Raw genomic sequence first — 21,062 nt, 5'->3', positions numbered from 1 at the left:
AAATAAAAGGGACAATATTTGAAGACTTGTTGGAAATAACGTCACTGTGTGATGGTTGGGTTGCAGTAAGTCTATCACTTGTCTATAAATTCAATGGTGAAAAAGGTAAAGTTGTACATACTTTTAGGCAAGACAAACCAATGCACAGGTATAGCATAGGTGACACTTGGCTCGATAGTAGTAACTGAGAGAGATCTTAGAGTCCTAGTGGACAACTACTTAAATATGAGCCAACAGTGTGTTGTAGCTGCCAAAAAAACCAACATAGCTCTAGGCTACATAAACAGAGGGATAGAATCAAGATCAAGTGAAGTGTTAGTACCACTTTATAAAGTCTTGTTAAGGCCACACTTGGAATAACACATGCAGTTTTGGTTGCCATAATGTAAAAAAGGTGTTGAGACTCTAGAAAGTGCAGAGAAGAGCAATAAAGATGATTAGGGAACTAGATGTTAAAACATGAAAAGAACGAATACTGGAATTGGATATGTCTAGTTTAATGAAAAGAGGGGCTAGTGTTGACATGATAGCAGTGTTCCAATATCTCAGAGGCTGCCACAAAAAAGAGGGAGTCAATCTATTCTCCAAAGTACCTGAAAGCAGGAGAAGAAACAATGGATGGAAACTAATCAAGAAGTGAAGCAACGAAGAACTAAGAAGAAATTTCCTGACTGAACGATTAATCAGTGGAACAACCTACCTCCAGAAGTTGTGAATGTTCCAACACTGGAAGTTTTAAAGAAGAGATTGGACAACGATTTGTCTGAAATGGTATAGTGTTTCCTGCCTGAGCAAGGGGTTGGACTAGAAGACCTCCAAAGTCCCTTCCAACTACACTACACTACACCACACCAAATAAATATTCATGTTAGGAAAAATAAAATGTGCAGTCTGAAATAACTTTTTTTCTAAGGCTTGTCTTTTTCTTCTATCTTTTAAGGTTTTTTTGGGGGGGGGGGAGGCTGTATTCAGGTATTGTCTCGGGGTAAAAATTTGAGGATTTCAAAGGAGCAATATTGTGAGCAGGCTGAAGACATGCTTGGCAAAATTGATGCTGCAACCGTTCCCCATTAACAACATGGCTGGTTGTAACATATGGCTGTTTATATTTAGCAGAATATACTTTCCTACTATCCTTGCTTACTTTTGTTCTTTTTCTAGACCAGCCTCTTCCCCCACCCCAAACAGCTGCATGCCACATTTATGAGGACAATCTGAGGTCTAAAAACATTTCTGGAAATAGCACTGAGAAGTGAGGGTGACAGCAGCCTATTTGCAGAATGTTTGTTTCCTATTCTTCTAATTAAAGCATTATAAATGTAAACAAAGGGTGACATTTTCAGCTATATGTGTGGCGTGAGTCTGAGTTAACACTGTTCCTCCCCACCCAGCAAATTTACTGGGTTATCATAATTCCGATACAGTATTCAATATGAAAGAACTTATTGTAATACATCTATGCAATGGGAATAATAAAACTTTGATGCTCAGGTTGTTGTGGAATAAGGATAATCCAAAATAATTTGTTATATTTTATAATTAACAAAATAAAAGCTTCATATAACAGCAAAGGCTTTTCCACATCTCATTCTATCTCTCTAACTCTTCTTGCTAGCAAGGGATGTTAAAGAATCAACTGAATCCAATCCAATCAGAATAGAAGCTGAACGGGACTTTGGAAGTCTTCTAGTCCAGCCCCCTGCTCAAGCAGGACACCTTCTACCATTTCAGAGAAGTGACTTTCCAGTCTCTTCTTAAAAGCTCCAGTGACATAGCACCCACAACCTCTGATTGCAAGTCGTTCAACTAGTTAAATTTTTTCACTGTTAAGAAGTTTCTCCTTAATTCTAGTTTGCTTCTCTCCTTGATTAGTTTCCATCCATTGTTTCTTGTTCTGCCCTCTGATGCTTTGGAAAGTAGGTTGACCCCCACCTCCTCTTAGTGACAACCTCTTAAAATCTGAAATACTGCTATCATGTACCCCCTAGGCCTTATTTTCTCTAGAGTAGCCAAACTCAAATCCTGCAGCCATTCTTCATATGTTTTAGTCTCCAGGCCTTTAATAGTCCTGTTGCTTTTCTTCTTCACACTTTTTCCAAAGTTTCAGCATGTTTTTGTAATATGGTGACAAAAATGGGATGTAGTATTCCAGGTGTGGCCTTACTAATGCTTTATAAAGCGGCATTAATATGTTAATACTAATACATTACTTTGATTCTGTGCCTCTGTTTATGCAACCAAGGATTGTATTAGCTTTTTGGATGCTGCAGCACACTGCTGGCTCATAATTTGGTGGCTTCATTTATTTGCCATGGGAGCATAAGCTCAGTTTACAGTTAAACTTAAGACTTATTGCACTAACATGCTTGCCTCTGCTCATGTTTTGAAATATACCGAATGTTTTGCCCAAATAAATACTATCAGCTTTGGGTACCGTGGAAAAGAGGATTTTTCCAGCATATTAAGCGCTATAGTTTGGAAATCAGTTTGTATCAAAGGGACAAGGTTATTTTTAAGTATGTGCAAAGTGTATCGAATAAGGGCAGGCTAACTTTTCTGAATGTATCAACTAAATGTTGATTCCTTGAACTTTTTATATATATAAAAATAAAAATCGCCGCCTCAAATGGGTTGGGGGCGGAAAATAAACGAAAAGGGCCTCCTCCCCGCTCTCCAAGCATGCGCATTAGTGAAAGCAGTATCAGGCAAGAAAGTGGCGGAAGGATACGCGACGCCGCTGCGATGAGGCGTGGAGGCTAGAGGGATATATATACGGAGGCTCCACCCCGCTGTGACTCATTCTGCTCTTGTCACAAATTTAGGATTCAAGATTTAGAGCGCCGGCGAGGCACGCGAAATCGAGGACATGGCTTTCTAGGGCTGCGTGGATCCCGGAGGAAAACGAGCGTGTGTTGCAGGCTGCAACAGAATCGGCAACATGGAGTAAGTAATGCGTTGGGATGCTGTCTTTTCCCATTCATCTTCTCCCGACTACCACTCTACGGAAAGGGGGGGGGGGTCCCTTACGATGGGAGAAGGACCCAGGGGTGCGGTGGGCTTGGGGATAACTAGGGTCGTGTATAAGGTGCCTAAAGTCCCTGTCCTACTGTCCCCATTTATTTGTACCCATTTCTTGTGTTCTTATTCATGTTTATTCTTATTCCTGTTATATTGTACATGAGCCACAAACTAAATAAAATAAATAAAACTGAAGGAAAAGTAATGAAGCGGGGGTGACGCGTTCAAGGATGTTGGGATTTTCCAAATGTCTAAATAGATGTAGAGTAGCAGTCCTAGTTTCCTCTCTTCCCTACCCCCCCCTCCGTTTCCTAGCATGCTAAAACCTGTTTGTCTGCCCGCCCCTCTTTCCATCGGGGAGCAGAGTAAGACTTTCTGCTCTCCAGGGAAGAAAGCAGATGCGGCTTGCGTAACCCCACTGAGAAAAGCCGGGCGGCGAGCGGAGCCTTTGTGTGACCGCAGCTCTGTCACTGCTCCTTCCCCTGTTTCCCGCAAACATGCATGTCTGCACCTGCACCTGCCCTCGAGGTGGTCTTCAGAGGTCTTGGATCAAACTTCCAAAAAACTTATGCTGGCTGAGGATTATGGGAGTTGAAGTCCAACGGTGGGGGGAGGTTCCAACTGTTAGCAAAAGAGGAATTTGTACTATGGTGCTTCTACTGCGAGAAAAGTTCATTGTCCCTATTGCATGTTCTCCTTGGTATTTTGAAGAGCCGAACACCCCCCTTAATTTTCATCAATTTGGCTAACACTCTTGCAGGGCCAAGTTGTAATTATATAATTACTAGTTGTAATTAACCTACCACATATCGTCCTTGACTTACAACTATTCATTTAGTGATTGTTCACTTACAGTGGCACTGAAAAAAGTGACTTATGAGTCTCACACTTATGATCGCTGCAGCATCTCCAAGGTCATATGATCAAATGTCTGGCACCTGGTGTATATTTATGATGGTTGCAATGTCCTGGGGTCCTGTGATTCACACCTATGACCTTCCCAGCTGACCTCTAGCAAAAGCCTGTCCCTTAACGACCATGTAATTCACTTAATTGCAATGTTTCACTTCACTGTGGCAAAAAGATCATAAAATGGGATGTGACTCTTAACAACTGCCTTGCTTAGCAACAGAAATTCTGGGCCCAATTGTGGTTGTAAATCAAGGACTACCTGTATAGGGTATGGTCCCAACCTAGTTATGTATCCATTATTGGCCTGCCAGCAGAGGCTTGATCTACAAATATTTTCACGGAAGTTGATTGTACCACTGAACAAAGTGCTAAGATTTTTACTACAGGTAAAACAAATTCTAGTCTGTTCAAAAATAGAAAGAAATCTTGGCTAATGATTTCATTGAGAAAATAAGATTCATTTCTATTGTTTTCCAGGTCCCCTTTGGCCACCACCACTACCACCATTATCCTTGCCTGCAGGAGCAGAGCCACATCTTGCCTGCTGCGTACAAATCCTGCACTGAACCTGAGTGATCACCAATACAATGTCTCTGCTGGCAGCACTGACCCTGGACCTGGACATGACCATGATCCCAGCTAGCGCCATGTCTTGCAGGCCGGAGCTGCTCAAGCACCGGCTGCCCCATGCCGGTCACAGTGAGCTGCTACCCGGACCTGTGGATCAGGGCTTTGCCCTCGGCATGGAGCGGCCAGTGCTAACAGGTGACCAGTTTGAGTGATAGTAGAACAAACTTTAGGATTTGAGAACATTTACATATATAAGAAACAAGGAATATCCACTTTAGGGACATAAGATTACTACTAGTTTGCCAGCTATTTTAATACAATTGAGTGCTAACATTCTGAAAGGCTCCTCTTAGCGTTGGGATGATAGTAAAGACTTAAAGAAAAATCCATTTAGGTATCTGAGTCTAATCTGCATAGTCAGTTGTCATCTTTTTTTTCAATCTGGAACCAAGGGCAAAGGTAAGCATTCAGATGATCAGGAAAGAATTAGCATCTTCTTGAATCTTTTTTTAATCTAAGGAAGATATAAATTTTTGAAGCACAAATTTGATAGTTAAGCAAGGAAAGGGTAGGGCTTTTAATAGTCTTTCAATATTCCTTCCCTTAGTTTCTTTCCCCATCATCACCACTACTTTGGCTTTTGTTTACCCATATTATAATTTGGTTGTTCCTGTACTAATTCAGATAACCTATTTCTCTAAAATATTCCATACATAACTGCAACAAGCTTTATTCTGAAACACATGTTTACTTTCTAGCTTGTCTTGTTAAGTTGTGGCTTTGTCCCATTTTGCTTTTGCTACACCATAGGCGATGGCTTCTCAGACTGGATGACGGAACGCACAGACCTGGCCACGCTCCTGAGTGTGTCAGGGGAGTCCTCGCCAATCTCACTGCCCTCTCCTCCTGCTCCGGACCTGGAGGCCATGGCCTCCCTGCTCAAAAAAGAATTGGAGCAGATGGAGGATTATTTCTTGGAGGAAACTCTCTCACCTGATCAGGTAGCACCCAGCACCCCTCCCTCTGATGGGAATTTTCACTTTCCTTTTGGTGATGGCTTCCATTCACTGGACCACCACCACAGTACACCTGCACCCTTGCAAACCTTGGATTCAAGTTGCTTAGAATTGTTGGAGCTCTATGGTGGGGAAATGCCTGCTGAGCTCCCCCTGCAGGGCAATGAAATATGTGCCTCAGTTCAGCAATCACTTGTGCTAACGCCTAAAGGGGATCGACGCCAGAAGAAGAGAGATCAGAACAAGACGGCAGCCCTGCGGTACCGTCAGCGTAAACGAGCTGAACATGAAGCATTGGGGGATGAGTGCCAGGCCTTGGAGGCACGCAATCGCGAGCTGCGAGAGAAAGCAGAATCTATTGAAAGAGAGATCCAGTATGTCAAAGACCTGCTCATTGAAGTGTACAAGGCACGCAGTCAGCGCTTGCGAACCTCCCCCTAGAAGCCCTCTATCCTCATGAAAGGAAAAGTTTGAGGGGAGGCTATGGAACAGCGTATGTAGGCGAGAACAGAACAAGCATGTTAGATATTTAGTTTGGGAAATGTTGGCACATTAGCTTGCATTATCCTTTGGGGTAGGATAGTAATGCAAAACAGGCAGAGTTATAGAGATAAGGAATGGTGGAGGAAGGAGAATGAATTTAGTTTGAAAGAAATTGGTACTGCTGTGGTAGGAAAGAGCTAAGATTAGCCAGTTTGTTGCCATTACCGGGATTATCAGGGAAGGCTGTATTGGGATGGTGTCCTTTTCCCCCACCCCTCCTCTCAACCTGGACAATAGTCCTGAAGCTGTGTATTAGCTTTTTGTTTTGTATGTACTTTATCGAATTTAAGCTACCTGTACCTAACTATGCACTAATAAACACATATTAAACACTTGCTCTGAGTCAAGACTTATAGATGTCCCAGAAAGATGTATTACAACATAAACAGGAGTTTTAAAATATCAAGGTTGGCTTATACACTTTCACCAACTTAAATTTCATATCTGATCACAGAAAATTTCATTCAGCTGGGATACGAACCACTCAGAAACAAAAAGCTGTAATCAGTGTTGCCATTTTATTCTCTACCCCAAACTTAATACAAATCACTTATGTTCAGTACTATGACTTCATGCCAAAAAACCCCTTCAATTAGATAAACTTTATTATTAATAGAAAACATCATCTTTTTCCAGTGACAGTTGATTTTGGATCTGCTGCTGTTTCCGATAAAGTTCAGCCACCTGTATTAAAAGAAAGGCAGCTGAGTATTTGTACATGAGAATTGTAGGATGGTCTCTTGGGGAAACTTTTATTATACTAATTTAACATTTCTTTTCCAACATATAAAAGCAGTTTTTGCAATTCTCAAAATAATCTGAGCATCCCTCTCTTCTTTGTAGCTATGAGAGCAGCCTGAAATGACCTTTTCAGGAGTTTGGGTCATGTTAGTATACATGAGGCATCTATTTTACCATGAACCCCACCGCATTCCAATCACTTCATTTAGAAAATTGAGCAATGTGAGTAATTTGAAGCTCAATCCAAAAGGATAGAAATGTCCACACCCACGCATACCTTGTAGCAAAGCTTTTATTAAAAAAATATGCAGTCCTGGGCTACAAAAATTGCTTAATATGTCTTGTCATGATTACAGGTAATAATGTAAAAGGATATGGATCCAATTTTGCATATACTGCAAATAATTCTTTACTGATTCATTTCCTCTTTATATATAGATATTTTGCCATCTTTACCTCAGCACTGCTAGTCGCCTCCTCTGGTTTCTTATCATCTCGGATGCGCAGGAATCTGGGAAAACGTAAGGAGATGCCCTTTTCTTCATCCACCTGCAAGGAATAATAAATTATCCTTGAAGTTTCATAAAAGCTACTTTCTTAAGGCCTCCTTTGAAGTACTGTTTTCTGGGCAAAGAAGAGAAATGGTTAATTGCTAGTTCTCTTCCCAGTAATGTCTTTTGCTAGCAAAGATGACTTTGGATCTTAATTTGAATCCATCCACAAGACTGCTGGGGGCAACTTTGCTCTCTCTCTCTCACATACACACACACAAAACTACACATATCATGCATCTGGGAAACATCAGAGGAGGACCACACATCAAAAATTAGTTTCCAGTTATCAACTCTGCAGGTGTAGAAACTATTATTATGAACAATCGTTTATATACTGAAGCAACCCTATTCAAATATAAAAGTTTATGTTAAGGCAATGGCTATAATAGTTAATATTTATTGTTTCAACTTTGCTTGCTTATCTGAGGCATAGACTATGATGATGTTATAATATTAAATTAACGTGTAATAGCAGAGAAGTGAGATGATTACGTGAGTTCAAAAATATACTTATAGATCATTTTCAAGGCTTGCATGCTCCTACTATATGATTTGTTAGGAGTAAAACCAGCACTACCAGAATGACTCTTCACTGGTTTCTGAAACAATGAGATCTGAAGTTTCTTAGAAAGGCTCTGGGGTTATGAGTTGTGTGAAGGGCTTAGAATCCACCAGATCTTATCAAATCCTTGGACATGCCTCTAGCATTAATAAAGTTACATTAGGTTAAGAGCATATTCTAAATTTATTTCCCCATTACAGGTGGTCCTTGATTAATGACCATTCATTAGTTGTGATAGAACTAAGTTGTGATAGAACTAAACAAGTGGCACTTATGATTTGTCACGGATGTTCTGGCAATTGCAGTATCTCCAATTGTGATCCCAATCTGCATGCTTGGTACCAACTTGCGATTATGATGCTGGCAATGTACTACAGTCACATGATCACCATTTGTGACCTACAAGGAAAGTCAATAGAGAAACTGGCAGGAGGTTGCAAATCGCAAATAAATAACTTCGCTTAATGAGGGTGTGGGATTTGCTTAATGATTTCAATCAGAAAGTGCTGGAATGGCCATTGCTAAGTGACATGGTCACATGATGTCACATTTTATGACTGCCCCACTTAATGCCCAGTCCCCATTGTTAAACATTATTTAGTAGTATTGTTTTATATTTTTCTGTACCTAGTCATTCTGTTGCTGACACAGCATTTCAAAATGTAGTATTTCAAGCTGAACATCAAAAACATAATTATGGTATTTTTAAACATTCAAATGATTAAATAAAATTTAAACTTTTGAGATTACAGCCAGGTCACTCACAGTATAGTTCTGCATTTCCTTCCAGTATAGATTACTGAACAGTTGTTACTTAATATGTGTATGTGTATGTGTGTGTGTGTGTGTGTGTGTGTATTACAAGTTAAATGTTTATACCTTATATCAGTGTTTTTCAACCACTGTGCCGTGGCACACTAGTGTGCCGTGACATAGTATAAGGTGTGCCGTGGGAAAAACACTTTATATATAGTCAATATAGGCACAGAGTTAAAAGATTTTAACATTTTCTAATGGTGGTGTGCCTCGTGATTTTTTTTCATGAAAAAAGTGTGCCTTTGCACAAAAAGGTTGAAAAACACTGCCTTATATACTTCTATACAAAACTAAAATAAACTGTTCCAGTGACTAGGGCCTATGGAAGAACCTAATTAAAAAACCTAAATAATACATGCATGGCATAAAAATAAAATCCTTATACCTATTAAACAGTAACAGACATTTCTAATCTTAAAATGTCATTTTAACAGCTGAAGATGTAGTTTTACACATTTGCCTAAGAAAATGAGTTGAAATTGCTACAGAATGCTAAAGTAATACTGCCAGAACCGTGATCTCAAAATATTTCCTAAGCAGTGACAGCCAATCAACAGTTTATTCACTATTTGGTAAGTACAAATTACATGTAGTCCTTGCTATACACATATGAATCCCTTCCAAGGTCTCACCCATCACTCACCAAACCCGATGCTGCTCTGTGAATGGGAGAAATGGATAAATCAGCACACTTCACTTCCCAAACATGCTGGGATTCCAACCAGTGATCAGGTTCAGCTGTTCCACCCCAACGATAGTATTGTCGTGGCTGTGAAATCACGCAATCCTGTAATGCAGAGACTAGAGTGAGTACTAAGAATCTGTGATTCTTTTAAAAATTGGAAATATTCTACTTCACATTTAAAATGTACTTTTTGACACTTTTGATAGCATTCAGAACTTGAAATATAGCCCAAATTGAATCATTCAGAGCAATTAGTGCACTAGCAATATTGTATAATACTGAGTTCAATGGATAGGTCGGTCATCTTAGACATGTGAATCAGAGAATAAATCAGGAGTAATTGCCCCATCAAATCAAAAGAGTCTGCTTTTTCTTCTTTAGTTCTTCTTAAGAATTTAAACATTAAAAAATGAAGGAATAAAAGATATCAGTAAACCATATTCAAATGAACAGATAAAAGTTCCTACCTTGAGTGAGTTATGGAGTTTCTCTAAGTCCTCATCAGAGAATCCAGTGCCAATCTGAGAAGGGATAAAGTATACTGACAATTAGATACAAATAACCAAATGTCTACCATTAATATTTTAAGGGACAAGGTGAAATGGAAAATATAAAAGCTACCAATTTTACAGATCAGATACTATTTATTGTCTATTTCTTTTGTAGTATTGGTAGCCCCCCCCCCCCCAAGATAAACTGTCATTATGGCAATCTTGTTTTATAGATTCTAATTAGAACAGGCAGAGCCATTTTGGTCTAGTGGTTAAAAACACTAGGCTAGAAACTAGGACATCATGTGTTCTAATCTCCCCTTAGCCACAAAGCCAGCTGAGTAATTTTGACTCTTGCTCAGCCCTAGGAAAGCAGGCAGTAGCAAATCACTTTTGAAAACATAGAATCGTAGACTTGGAAGGATCTTGGAAGTCTTCCATTATAGCTCCCATAACCACCCTCCATGCAGGAACTTTCAGTCTACTCTGGACAAATGACTGTTCAATTCTTTTCCCTGAAAACCTCCAGTGACTGCTCACTATATGTTGCCAAGGAAACTGCCAAGACTTGTCCATGTGGTTTCCAGGAATCAAGACTGACTCAAACACAATCCTCTTCCCTCCATCAAAATTAAAGTCAGGACACTTGATGCTATTCAATAGGAAAAAAATATAACTTGTAAATCAATGATCAAAATGTCCTAAAAGTGGTATTCTAAACATTCTTACCTTACAGATGCTCTGGAATTCTTCACTTTCCTCATCATAACATGCAAGAAGGAAACCTCCATATGTGCCTGCCCGTTTGCCCTTGCCCAAGTAGGCACCAATCACCACCAGGTCAAGGGTGTCACCAACACCTTCCAGATAATCTTTTTTAAGCTGGTATGGGAAACATAATAAATAATGGAGTAAGTCATCTGCTGCGCAGGATCTAGACCGATATCTATCTAGACAGATTGTTCTGGTTCTGGAAGGATATATCAAGTAGGAAAGAATAATTTGGAATATAACTTTTATTATTTGCATTCCTTATTCCTGACCATTCTGGCTTCTTTTATTCAAACACAGAAACAAATAAAATACCATCCATCCTTGAACAATAGTATGGGCAATTTGAAGAAACGGGGCAATTCTGCCACAAGTCTGCACAGCTAAGCAATTGCATTACATACTATTTAGAGCTGATCAAGCATTTAGTTCTTACCTTCAGCCAATTGTGTGACCTCTTTGCAATTTCATATGTAGCATCCACTTCCAGTGTTTTTATCATTAACCCTTCACATGAGTCTGAGGAAGGCAAACCATTTTATTATCTTCTACAGCATGTTTTTATTCAGTTTTGCTATTTAAAAGCTTAAAAGTGAAATAAATGATTCACTTGTTATTCTCACAGTTGTACTGATCCTAGGTTATCCATCTCTGAAGAGGGATGGTTCAAAAATGTAAAAAATAAATAAATAAAAAATAAATTAATCCACTGAGGTACAAAATTAAGTAAGATGGTAAACTTCATTCTTCTAAACGTTAAGACTCTGCAATATCTGCTTTCATTTGATGCTCAACGGAAGGTTGAGTTTTATAAACAAAGATACTAAAAGAAACTTGTGTATGAGCTACACAATACCTTTGACAGAGCGTTCCAGGAATTCTGCTATCTCATCAACATTACTAGTATCCATGGAGGTGGCAAAAAGGAACTGGCCTTCAACTTCATTGAAAGAATTATGCAGTAAGGTCCGACGCTGCGACAGAGGCTTCTGGACTAATGACTAAAATACAGATAATTTCACATTTAAGAAAAAGTCACAGAGCAGAGACTTCAAAAGAGTTTAAAAAAAGGTAACTACAAAAACAATTAGAGACACAGAAAAAATAAGAAGCAAGATTACTATAAAGTATCAAGCATTCATTTTTAGCAAAAAATTTTTTTTGTTATACTTACCATTCCATTAAGGTAGAGCATGTCAAATGCATATATACAAACTTGCACTCGGATATCTGCAGCATCCACATCCTAGAGAACAATGGCACCATAAAGGGATAGGGCGGTTAGATATTTATACCACAGAATATTAATTAAAACATTTCTGGTTTAATTTTATTGCTGACTTTTACATATCCTTAACTAATAGCTGCCAGAAGAAAAATATTTTTCCCTATATGAGATGTCTTATTTTGAAGAATTAGATATTTTTCACCTCTCCTCCCATCATTCAAAAAGTAATCCATTTCCACAATCCATGCAGTTGTGATATGCCCTAAAGCAGGGGTGTCAAACTCAATTTCATTGAGGGCCGCATCAAGATTGTGGTTGACTTTGGGGGGGGGGGGGCGGAGTGGGCATGGCCAGTTCCCACTGCTACTTTGCTTGTTCTCCTTGGCCAGGTTGCTCATTGTGTGTGCAGGAGGCCCACTCTATCTTCTTATGAAAAGACCTTTGTAAGAGAGCTTTGTAACCAAAGCATCCTTAATGATAGGATGGGAGACCACCAAGAGCGATCAGGAGGGGACAAGATGATGACAAAAGGCAGCAGGGCTGCTGATGGCCAAGTGCTAAGGCAGGATTTACTTTCAATGTCTCTCATTATAAACTTCCTTCCCTCCTTTTTCCTTCCCTCTTCATTCTTTCCTTCTTTTTCTTTCTTTGCTCTCTTCCCCTCTTTCCTGGTCATGTTTTCCGTCCTAGAAATAGCTGTTTGCTACACACAAGGAGGGGATACTTTCATAAGAGCTCACAATTCAAGAATACCAATGTGCACACAAGGTATCTCAGGGTGGAGAAGGCCATGGGTGCCTACTGATAGAACATGCCCTCAAAGCCTCCCGACCCACTAAGATACCTCATGCTTCTCCCTCCCTTCCTGCCACAATGATTCACATACCTTGCAAACATCTGTCTCCTCCCTTTGCTTCTGTTTGTTTGTCTTTGCTTTGAGAAAGGGAGAGGAGAGTTGGCTGGGAAATGCTTTTTGTGCTGAGAATGGATGCTCCTGGGTGCTATAATATAGCACAGATTCAGGTACCCATCCTCTTTTGCAAAGTCAGGGACCCAGAAACGTTCATTCTCGGCATGGAAAGTGTTTGCCGGTCTCTTACTCCTCCCTTCCCCCACAACTACTTTACACTTAACAAGACCCCACAGAGCACGCCTGCATGCAAATGGAGAGAGAGAGAGAGAGAGAGAGAGAGAGAGAGAGAGAGGGAGGGAGGGAGGGAGGGACCGAGACATCCAATTTTGTGTGTGTGTATGGGAGAGAGAGCGATCCAGACAGGGCACCTAAGCTGCTGGCAATGGCATGGGTGACAGGTGCCACCTGAGCAGTGAAGCGGAATGATGGTGGTGTACGAAGCAAGGTGAGTGGGTGGGTGCACTTCAGTGCCTTGCTGGTGGAGCGCTCAGATAAGCTGGTGCAGGGAGTTGCTTCGTGCTTCCATCCCCCCCGGCCTTGCTTTGTGGCTGTCACACCAGTGCATTGCTCAGCTTCTTGCTAGGTTATGGCGGTGAGGAGAAATGGTGAAAAACGAAGTGAGGCAGGGGTTGGAGGAAGAAATCAAGGGGTTCAGAGCTCCCCCATCTACCCTGTCCAGCCTTACCTGAGGGCTCTTCAGCCAGGCAAAATCCTCTCTCCACCCAGGGCAGCCACATCCCTTCACTAACCTTTCTAGCTCCTTTCGCTGCTGCCGTATGCAGACCAACTAAAGTAGCCTGTGGGACTACAGTAAAAATAATAGTTCACATCTTCCAACTTATCACGGAAAAAAAAATCTCGCAAGATTGAAAGGTCTGAACTATTTTTCTTTATACTAGTCCCAGACTACTTTAGTTGCTGGGCACGTGGCGATGGAGAATTGGGCCTGTGTGCATGCACACCCACCGGGATGGTGTTGGCTGGGCCGAAGTAATACGGGCCAGACCCTTAACAGTTTCCAGGATGGCCATGCGGGCCCGATTTGGCATCATCGTGGGCTGGATACGGCGTACTGCTTTTGAGTTTGACACCCCTGCCCTAAAGAAAGGACTGTAGCAGGGACAGTGATTAACACATTCTAGAATCATCCAGCATGTTTTACCTTGCGTTTGCGGGTGGTCAATATTTGGAATGGAAGAATCTGTTTTGAAACAGGGTCCCAGGCCACTACCTCTGCATCCAAAATGCATGATTTCACAGTGCTGTTTTTCACCTGCACAAGAATATAATTTTAACTCAACTGAATTTCTGCATGCTGCAAGTTCTCAATCTAGTACAATTTTTTAAAGCATTCCTCCCACTGACTACTGAAATTGCTCTTGTGCCAGCAAAATCATCTCCATGTTGTTCCCTTCTGTGATATTTTTAACAATCGTACCTTGGGAACACGGCTGACAATATCAGGGTACTTTGTTGTGGTGTTCTCTTGGCTTCGGCTATAAATATGTACTTCTCCATTCTCTAGAATGTGGATCTGCATGGAAAGGAAGAGTTAATGAACTACAAATGGAAAGGAGAATAAGAATTCTCTTCTTCGTTCACAACAAACATTGTTACCTGTTCCCGTTCCCCATCATATTTATATTCACAAGTGAAGGCTGCTTCTTCAAAGCGTTTTAATACCTCCCCAATTCCTTTGATTGGATGAGCCAGCATGGGCTTCAGGGGGATACCTGTTGGAGAAAATACACATAGCTTGGATTTGCAATAACTGTTAAATTCTGACTCAATGCATAGTAAAATCCAAGGGGGCAGGTGAGAGCAAATGAGCAAACATACACGGATTATATAGAAGAAATTGATTACAGTACATTGTAGAATACTTATTTTTTATTACATCCTTTTATTGACAATCTGTACTTTAAAAGGCAAATACAATCATAAGGAATAGAACCTGGTTCGTTTCTAAGATGAAAATGCATGGTTTTTGAAAACCTAAAACAAACACCCAGAACTGTATATATAAATTGCAAAGCATATAAAATTTTGGAGAGAAAGTGCTAGTTCTGTTTAAGGGATAGATTCTCAGTTTATCAAGTGCCCTACTCCCACTAAGATAGTTTAAAAATACCTGGCGTGATTTTGCAGTACTGAGGCAAGCTCTCCACACCATGTTCCAAAAGGACAGGTACTATTATGTCATAATTTGGTAGTTCGCTGAAAACAAAGAAATTAAAATGACAGAGATCTGTGACTAGATCTTGGCTAGCTAAAATATATAAATTCCCTAATCCAAAGTTTGTAGTGGCTTTTGATTGTTCAGTTCAATCAGAAGTGATTCAAGCTAATATTTCTTTAATATTTTGTAAGGCTCCATCACTTTTTTTCCCCCTGGCACTTTCCTGCCTTTTCCAAAAGTTCTAGAAAGCTCAGTGAGAGAACATAAGCTATTACAGGGGGGTAGGTATACAGTATTCCAGCTATGTCAGGCTTAAACAACTGGGTCCACACATGAAAAGTTCATGTCGATTACTTTATTATGTTCTACTTATATCAGTAAAAGAATCTCCCAGAGTGTTTGCCTTCCTTTAGGAACACAGCTAAGGCATCATGGAATTTAGGAGGGGTTATGCTTAAGTCTTTTGCGGCTGCATAAAGATACAAGGCTAGTTCTACTTTTGATCTCCCCTCTTGCCTGGCTGGGTATTTCCTAGCAAATATGCAATAAATAAAAAAAACAAAGGAAAATTTATGGGTAAGTACATATGGACTGAATTAGACTGAAAACTACTTAGGAGGGCAAATAGGAATAAGTGAGAGAAAGTGAAAGCATAAATGCTCAGGTTTCCTTTCTTATCCATTCACAAAAAGCTTCATTTACAAGTGAAAAAACAAAAAAAGATACGATTGAAGCCAGATACACTTGGTAGCATTTACTGCTGTCAGGGACTTTACCTGTTGCAATTTATGAAAACTGAGAGCTAGAGGCAATGGAAAGGCATTATGAATAATTTATTAATAGAAATAATATTCACCAGAAGGCCTGTTTAACAATCAAGACCCTTTCGTCTAGCCAGGCTTTGCGTGCATCTGCAGATTTGCCCTTTGCGGCATCCAAAACCTTTGGGGGAAATTCTAGAAGGGGAAGAATATATGCATATTAACTTACATACTAATGATTGGATTCCTTTAGCTAGGATGTGCACATATTGAGTAAAAGTACAGAATATCTCATTTGGATTGACCATTACTTCAAAGTAATGCAAAAGAGACTGGGAACTTTGTTGCTAAGTGGAGTGGTTATTACACACAAGGTCACACAACTGTGCTGACTTATGATGTCAGTTCCATTTGAAATCTTTAAATGAATCACCGCAGGTCATTAAGCATGTTACATGACTATGACTTGCTGCCTATTTCCTGACTTTGCTTGTCAGAAGCTAGCTGTGAAAGTTACAAACAGCAATTACATGACTGAAGGATGCTGCAACAGCTGTAACCTTGATGACCAATCATGAATCTTTCTTTACAGCACTGTCATAAATTCAAATGGTCAGTGAATGAGTGGTTGGTAAGTGAGGACTACTTGTATATTAAATGCCATGTACTTTTAGAAAAAAAAAGTACTATTTGAATTTTTAAAGTCTGAATATGCTGTCCATGCCCCTAAAATCATGTTGCAAATATGACTACATTTATTTGTTAATGATTAATTGTATTTTTTGTTCTCTGACTCAAATCTTTAAATTCTGAATTATTTAGCAATAATAAAAATAGCTGATGTCTTCTAATTAATTCTGACTTAATACAGAATACAAACGTCCTGTCCTATGAATGATCCCAACTTCCTAGATGGTTCTATATATATTCAATTCTTTTGCACTAGAATGCTAATCAGGTATTCCCATGTATTGGGCAGAACTCCATACATTTCCCTTCAGCCAGGATTAGTGCTATTTCATGTTTGCAAAGCAAACTCACTTTGTCCTGCGGGAGTGAGTGATGCTGCCTGGGCAAGAGCTGAGAGGACAGACTGCTCTGCTAATCCAATCCGTAACTTTCCTTGTAGTGACCTGCAATGCACAAAGAACTTTATTACAATACTGAAGAGGTTATGTTAATGGCTGAAGGAGAATTATATATATGCACAGCTTTGTGTTTATTGGAATTAAGGACACTGAGAAATAGAATGCTGAGAGTTTGCCACAAACCAGTAAGTAAAATAGAAGAAATAACTATTGTAATAGTGTTTAGGAAATCACTGGAGATAATGCAAACTAAACATCAAGCACATCATTTTAGCAATATAATGTGGATATATTGAAGTGCCACAAGGAGAACAATTGTGCTACAAGTCTAATTGCACTTACCGAGCCACATAACGAGCCTCTGAATGGCGACACGCAACAAACAAAGATTTGATAATGTCAATTTTCTTGTTCATAGACTGAGGAAAAAAGAAATAGAAATAGGTGTTGAGATGCATAGGGGTGGAAGAAAAGGAAGAAGGATAACTAGGCATGGTAATTTTAGAAAATTTCATTCTATATAATGATAGCAACCTCACAAAAAGGCTCTTCCTATACATACATGAGACAGGACACTTCAGAAAATTGTTTTACCACTATCCAACTTTATTGACAAATAGACATAAGAGTTAAAAATAAATTTCTCTGGATGATGCTTTCAGAAACTCTATTTTCTTCCATGCCAGTGTTCTATTAGACTGTTCTTTCAGAAGTGATAACATCAAATATTTGTGCGACATAAATATTAAAGTTAATATCATATGTTACATTTAACCAACTGAATCCTTGCCATATCCAATGTTCCCTCTAAGGTGCGGGGCCGTGCATGTGACAAGAAAACACCGTGCAGCACAGTGATTTTTAATGTCACAGGCTATGGAAGCTGAGGGATCTCAGATTTTCTGTCCTGGTTAGGGTTAGCATGGGCACGGGGGGGGGGGGGGGGGGGGCGGTGGCAGGAGCTTACGCGGCACGGCCGGTCACCTAGGACCTCCTAGGTGCCGGCTGCACCGCTCAACCATCAGTCCCCCCCTGTTTAGCAAAGCAAGCATGGGGAAGTCCTTTGCAGGCGGCTAAAACTGGCCGCCCACAAAGGACCTCCCCAGACTTGTTTTGATGAGCACGGGGCAACTGACGGTAGTTTGCGCTGGCTGCGCTCTCTCAAACTACCATCAGTTGCCCCATGTTCAGCAAAGCATGCCTTTTTTCCCCCTGAGGGGCGGGAGCTGGACGGCAGGTTTGGACTGACCGTGGGAGGGGAAAAGGGCGCCGGAGTGCTGTCATAGGTGAGGTGGTGAGGAGGAACCTGATGGCAGTGCCATCACGGGGGCCAGTAGAAAGGCAGCGAAGGGGGCGGAGCAGGGAGAAAAAGACCTCACGGCTTCTCAAAAGCATGGCGGAGGAACAGGTGGCAGCAGGGGTAACGCGGTGCCCAGCTCAGGTGCTCTGAGCAGAGGGGAAGGCGCCGCCGCTGCCATCGGCGGGAGCGTCAGCGGGAGCTTTGGCGGCTTCACCTCAGCTGCAGCGCCGGCCGACAAATGCGGTGGTGCTATTGGAGGAGGAGGTGGCAGCAGCAGTTATTCTGGTGGCGGCAGGGGCTCGTTGGCATCTTCAGAGGCAGCCCTGCCCCTGGTGAAAAAAACGAAGATGGAGCAGATCCAGGCTGATGATGTCGTCGCAGCTGCCAGGTCCGGACGGAGGTAGCCAGAGTGGAGCCGAGGCAAAAGAGCAACATGACTGGAGGAGGAATTCTGGGGGTTGAAGTCCACAAGTCTTAAAGCTGTCAGGTTTGAAGGGTTTTCTAAAGGATTAGGGGTGCAAGGATCTTGTAACTTGACAGCTTTAAGACTTGTGTGCTTCAAATGCCAGTTTCTGAGCCAAAATTTTGGTTGCTAAGCAGGAGCGTTGTTAAGTGATACTGTTATTATTTAACACTTTTAATTAAGCGGGTACCTTGAATAAACATAACTTTTGAGTTTCAAATAATACTGATTTCATTGTTGTCTTAAGTGACATCTGTGAAAAAAATTCAGGTGCTCGGGCATGAAAATGTGCTGCTCAAACACTATACTTTCCTGCTCACACTGAAAAAAAATAGAGGGAACATTGGCCACATCCCCTAATAAACACAGCAGTCTGTGTTCTTAACAAAATTGTTAATATCTTCTCATTCATTACTTACAGAGCTTCCCACCATCTGACCAATTGCTCGCAATTTGCCAAAGACAGCAGCAGCACCAAGTTTGAGTGGAGCAATGACAGTTCCTTGTGTTGTGCGACTGTTTTCAGCAACTACACCTAGATCTCCCTTCTCTGCTGCCTCTGCCTTGATTTGGTCCAGTTGCCGACCTAGAGAGAAGACAAGATCCTATAGTCAAGATTTTTTTTTAAAAAAAAAATACTGTCACTAATTTATTAATTCTATAATCCATCTTTTCAGATTATGTTCTACTTTATAACAAGAGCATACTAATGTTTGTTTTATTGGCAGCTATTGCCTAATATTACTTCTCCAAGGAAGATTATAATTAGATAGACTCACCTGTGGCCTGGGCCAGAGCTCTCATGAGGATGGTTTTGCCAATGCCTAATTCTAGGCCCTCATATGCTGGGCCTAACTGATTGAGACAGAGGTAGACACAGGGGAGCAAGTCTTGTGGAGATAGGACAATCGCAGAACGAAAGAGGTTGCTTAAGGTCTCTATAATTTTCAACCTAGAAAGAGAAATGATGTATGATTTTTGAGGACAAGACTAAATGCTACAAATATCCTTACTTATTCTGTAATTTGTAACAAGTCATCTTACCGGGCAGATTCTTTCTCAATATATTCAAAAGTACGAGCCACAGCCAGGTATGGCATCCTGTCAAAAGAATTAGTATAACAGCAATATCTATGAAACTAAAACGCAACATCCAGAAGTAATAGAACAAAGTGAACTTTCTTCTCTTTGCATAAATTTATATCCCCTGAATTTGCTAAAAAAACCCAAAAAAACAGCAATCAGTGAAAAAGAATGCTAAAGTCTTAAAAAGGACTTCCTCTCTCTCAAAAATCAATACTAAATTCCATCTATTTTATTCAATTGGACTTGCATATTGTGATAAGCTATGATTTTTTAAAATATTTTAACTGTTAAATAAGGTATCATTGGGTAGGCTCACACATATCATGCTAAGCCATAACAATTAATAATGCAGATCAAAATAACAAACTAGTGTTTTAGAAAAAATAGTAGCTCGATTATAATAGCTTGACTCTAAACAAAAGACAGTTTATATTAAAGAAGTGTTAGATGGTAACTATGATTGGAAGAAGAGACATACTCTTCACAGGTCTTAAATACCAATTCTTGGTTTAGGACATGAGATAATTAATACAGTAATTTAACATGATTCTATAATGAAGCTCATTATGAGACTGACTGACATGAAAACAGATAAGGAAACATCCACTGGTGCTTGAATAGTAAGAGATACATTTTTAAAAGAAGCAATGTTTTGTAGCATAAAATGTAATCTCAGTGGCACTTACTTTTGGCCAGGGACCCAGCAAGCATCAAGAACAGGATGATAACCACTCTTTGTAGGGTTGTACTCTGCAAGCTCAAATGTAAGAGATGGCTTGAGAAAACTGTAAAAGCAACAGGATGGGGGTGAGGTGGGGGAATACATGGTATGTAGTTATCCTACACCAAATGACTAACTAATTTCTTAAGATTTGGGAGCCACGGTAGCACAGTGGTTAGAATGCAATATTGCAGGCTACTTCTGCCTATAGCCAGAGGTTTGATCCTGATTGGCTGAAGATTGACTCAGTCTTCCATCCTTCTGAGGTCGGTAAAATTAGGTTCCAGATTGTTGGGGGTAATATACTGACATATTGCTCAGAGTATGCTGTAAAGCACTAGGAGCAGTATATAAGTCTAAGTACTACTAATATTTCTAAATCTATCATCAGATTATGCAAAAGTATCCAAGCCTTTTTGTAACAAATCATACACTGGGAAAAGGTGTCATGCGAAAGAAATAACTTCTGCATAAATTTTCATACTTTCTTGAGGCCTGGAGAATTATTGCAACTTTTTACAAATTGGTATTAAAACTAATCCAAGTAGTTTCCAAATTCAATGCATTTTAGAAAATCAGATCAATAAACCTGCTAACCTTACCACTGACATGAAAAGATGACTATAACAAGACATCCTCACATC

The 21,062-nt window shown here is 40.2% G+C and overlaps 2 protein-coding genes across 5 annotated transcripts in view; one reads left to right on the top strand and one right to left on the bottom strand.

Moving 5' to 3' along the window:
- The first annotated feature begins 2,794 nt into the window (after positions 1-2,794).
- On the top strand, positions 2,795-6,394 carry ATF5 (activating transcription factor 5). Its single transcript, XM_014067834.2, has 3 exons — positions 2,795-2,943; positions 4,408-4,695; positions 5,311-6,394. The coding sequence occupies exons 2-3, from the start codon at positions 4,518-4,520 to the stop codon at positions 5,955-5,957; spliced, it is 825 nt and encodes a 274-aa protein (XP_013923309.1). The 5' UTR covers positions 2,795-2,943; positions 4,408-4,517; the 3' UTR covers positions 5,958-6,394.
- A 164-nt stretch (positions 6,395-6,558) lies between these two features.
- The window catches only part of LIG1 (DNA ligase 1), a 30,947-nt gene continuing 16,443 nt past the window's right edge, over positions 6,559-21,062 (bottom strand). For all 4 annotated transcript variants that reach the window (XM_087713721.1, XM_087713719.1, XM_087713722.1 and 1 more), the window contains exons 9-27: positions 20,384-20,482; positions 19,656-19,712; positions 19,391-19,563; positions 19,031-19,197; positions 17,191-17,267; positions 16,802-16,893; positions 15,856-15,955; positions 14,952-15,037; positions 14,438-14,553; positions 14,259-14,354; positions 13,983-14,093; positions 11,854-11,925; positions 11,536-11,680; positions 11,116-11,198; positions 10,638-10,790; positions 9,885-9,938; positions 9,376-9,519; positions 7,257-7,349; positions 6,559-6,743 (exon numbers count right to left, since the gene is read on the bottom strand). In XM_087713721.1, the coding sequence (XP_087569847.1) occupies positions 6,669-6,743; positions 7,257-7,349; positions 9,376-9,519; positions 9,885-9,938; positions 10,638-10,790; positions 11,116-11,198; positions 11,536-11,680; positions 11,854-11,925; positions 13,983-14,093; positions 14,259-14,354; positions 14,438-14,553; positions 14,952-15,037; positions 15,856-15,955; positions 16,802-16,893; positions 17,191-17,267; positions 19,031-19,197; positions 19,391-19,563; positions 19,656-19,712; positions 20,384-20,482 (1,993 nt within the window). In that variant the 3' untranslated portion in view covers positions 6,559-6,668. The remainder of the gene's footprint in view (positions 6,744-7,256; positions 7,350-9,375; positions 9,520-9,884; positions 9,939-10,637; positions 10,791-11,115; positions 11,199-11,535; positions 11,681-11,853; positions 11,926-13,982; positions 14,094-14,258; positions 14,355-14,437; positions 14,554-14,951; positions 15,038-15,855; positions 15,956-16,801; positions 16,894-17,190; positions 17,268-19,030; positions 19,198-19,390; positions 19,564-19,655; positions 19,713-20,383; positions 20,483-21,062) is intronic.

The sequence above is a fragment of the Thamnophis sirtalis genome, unplaced genomic scaffold (assembly GCF_051295495.1).
Source record: "Thamnophis sirtalis isolate CommonGarterSnake01/CBP01778 unplaced genomic scaffold, rThaSir2_p1.2 scaffold_4, whole genome shotgun sequence".
Lineage (NCBI taxonomy): Eukaryota > Metazoa > Chordata > Lepidosauria > Squamata > Natricidae > Thamnophis > Thamnophis sirtalis.
Note: the sequence above shows the minus strand (reverse complement) of the source record. Positions and strands in the feature narration are given on the sequence as shown.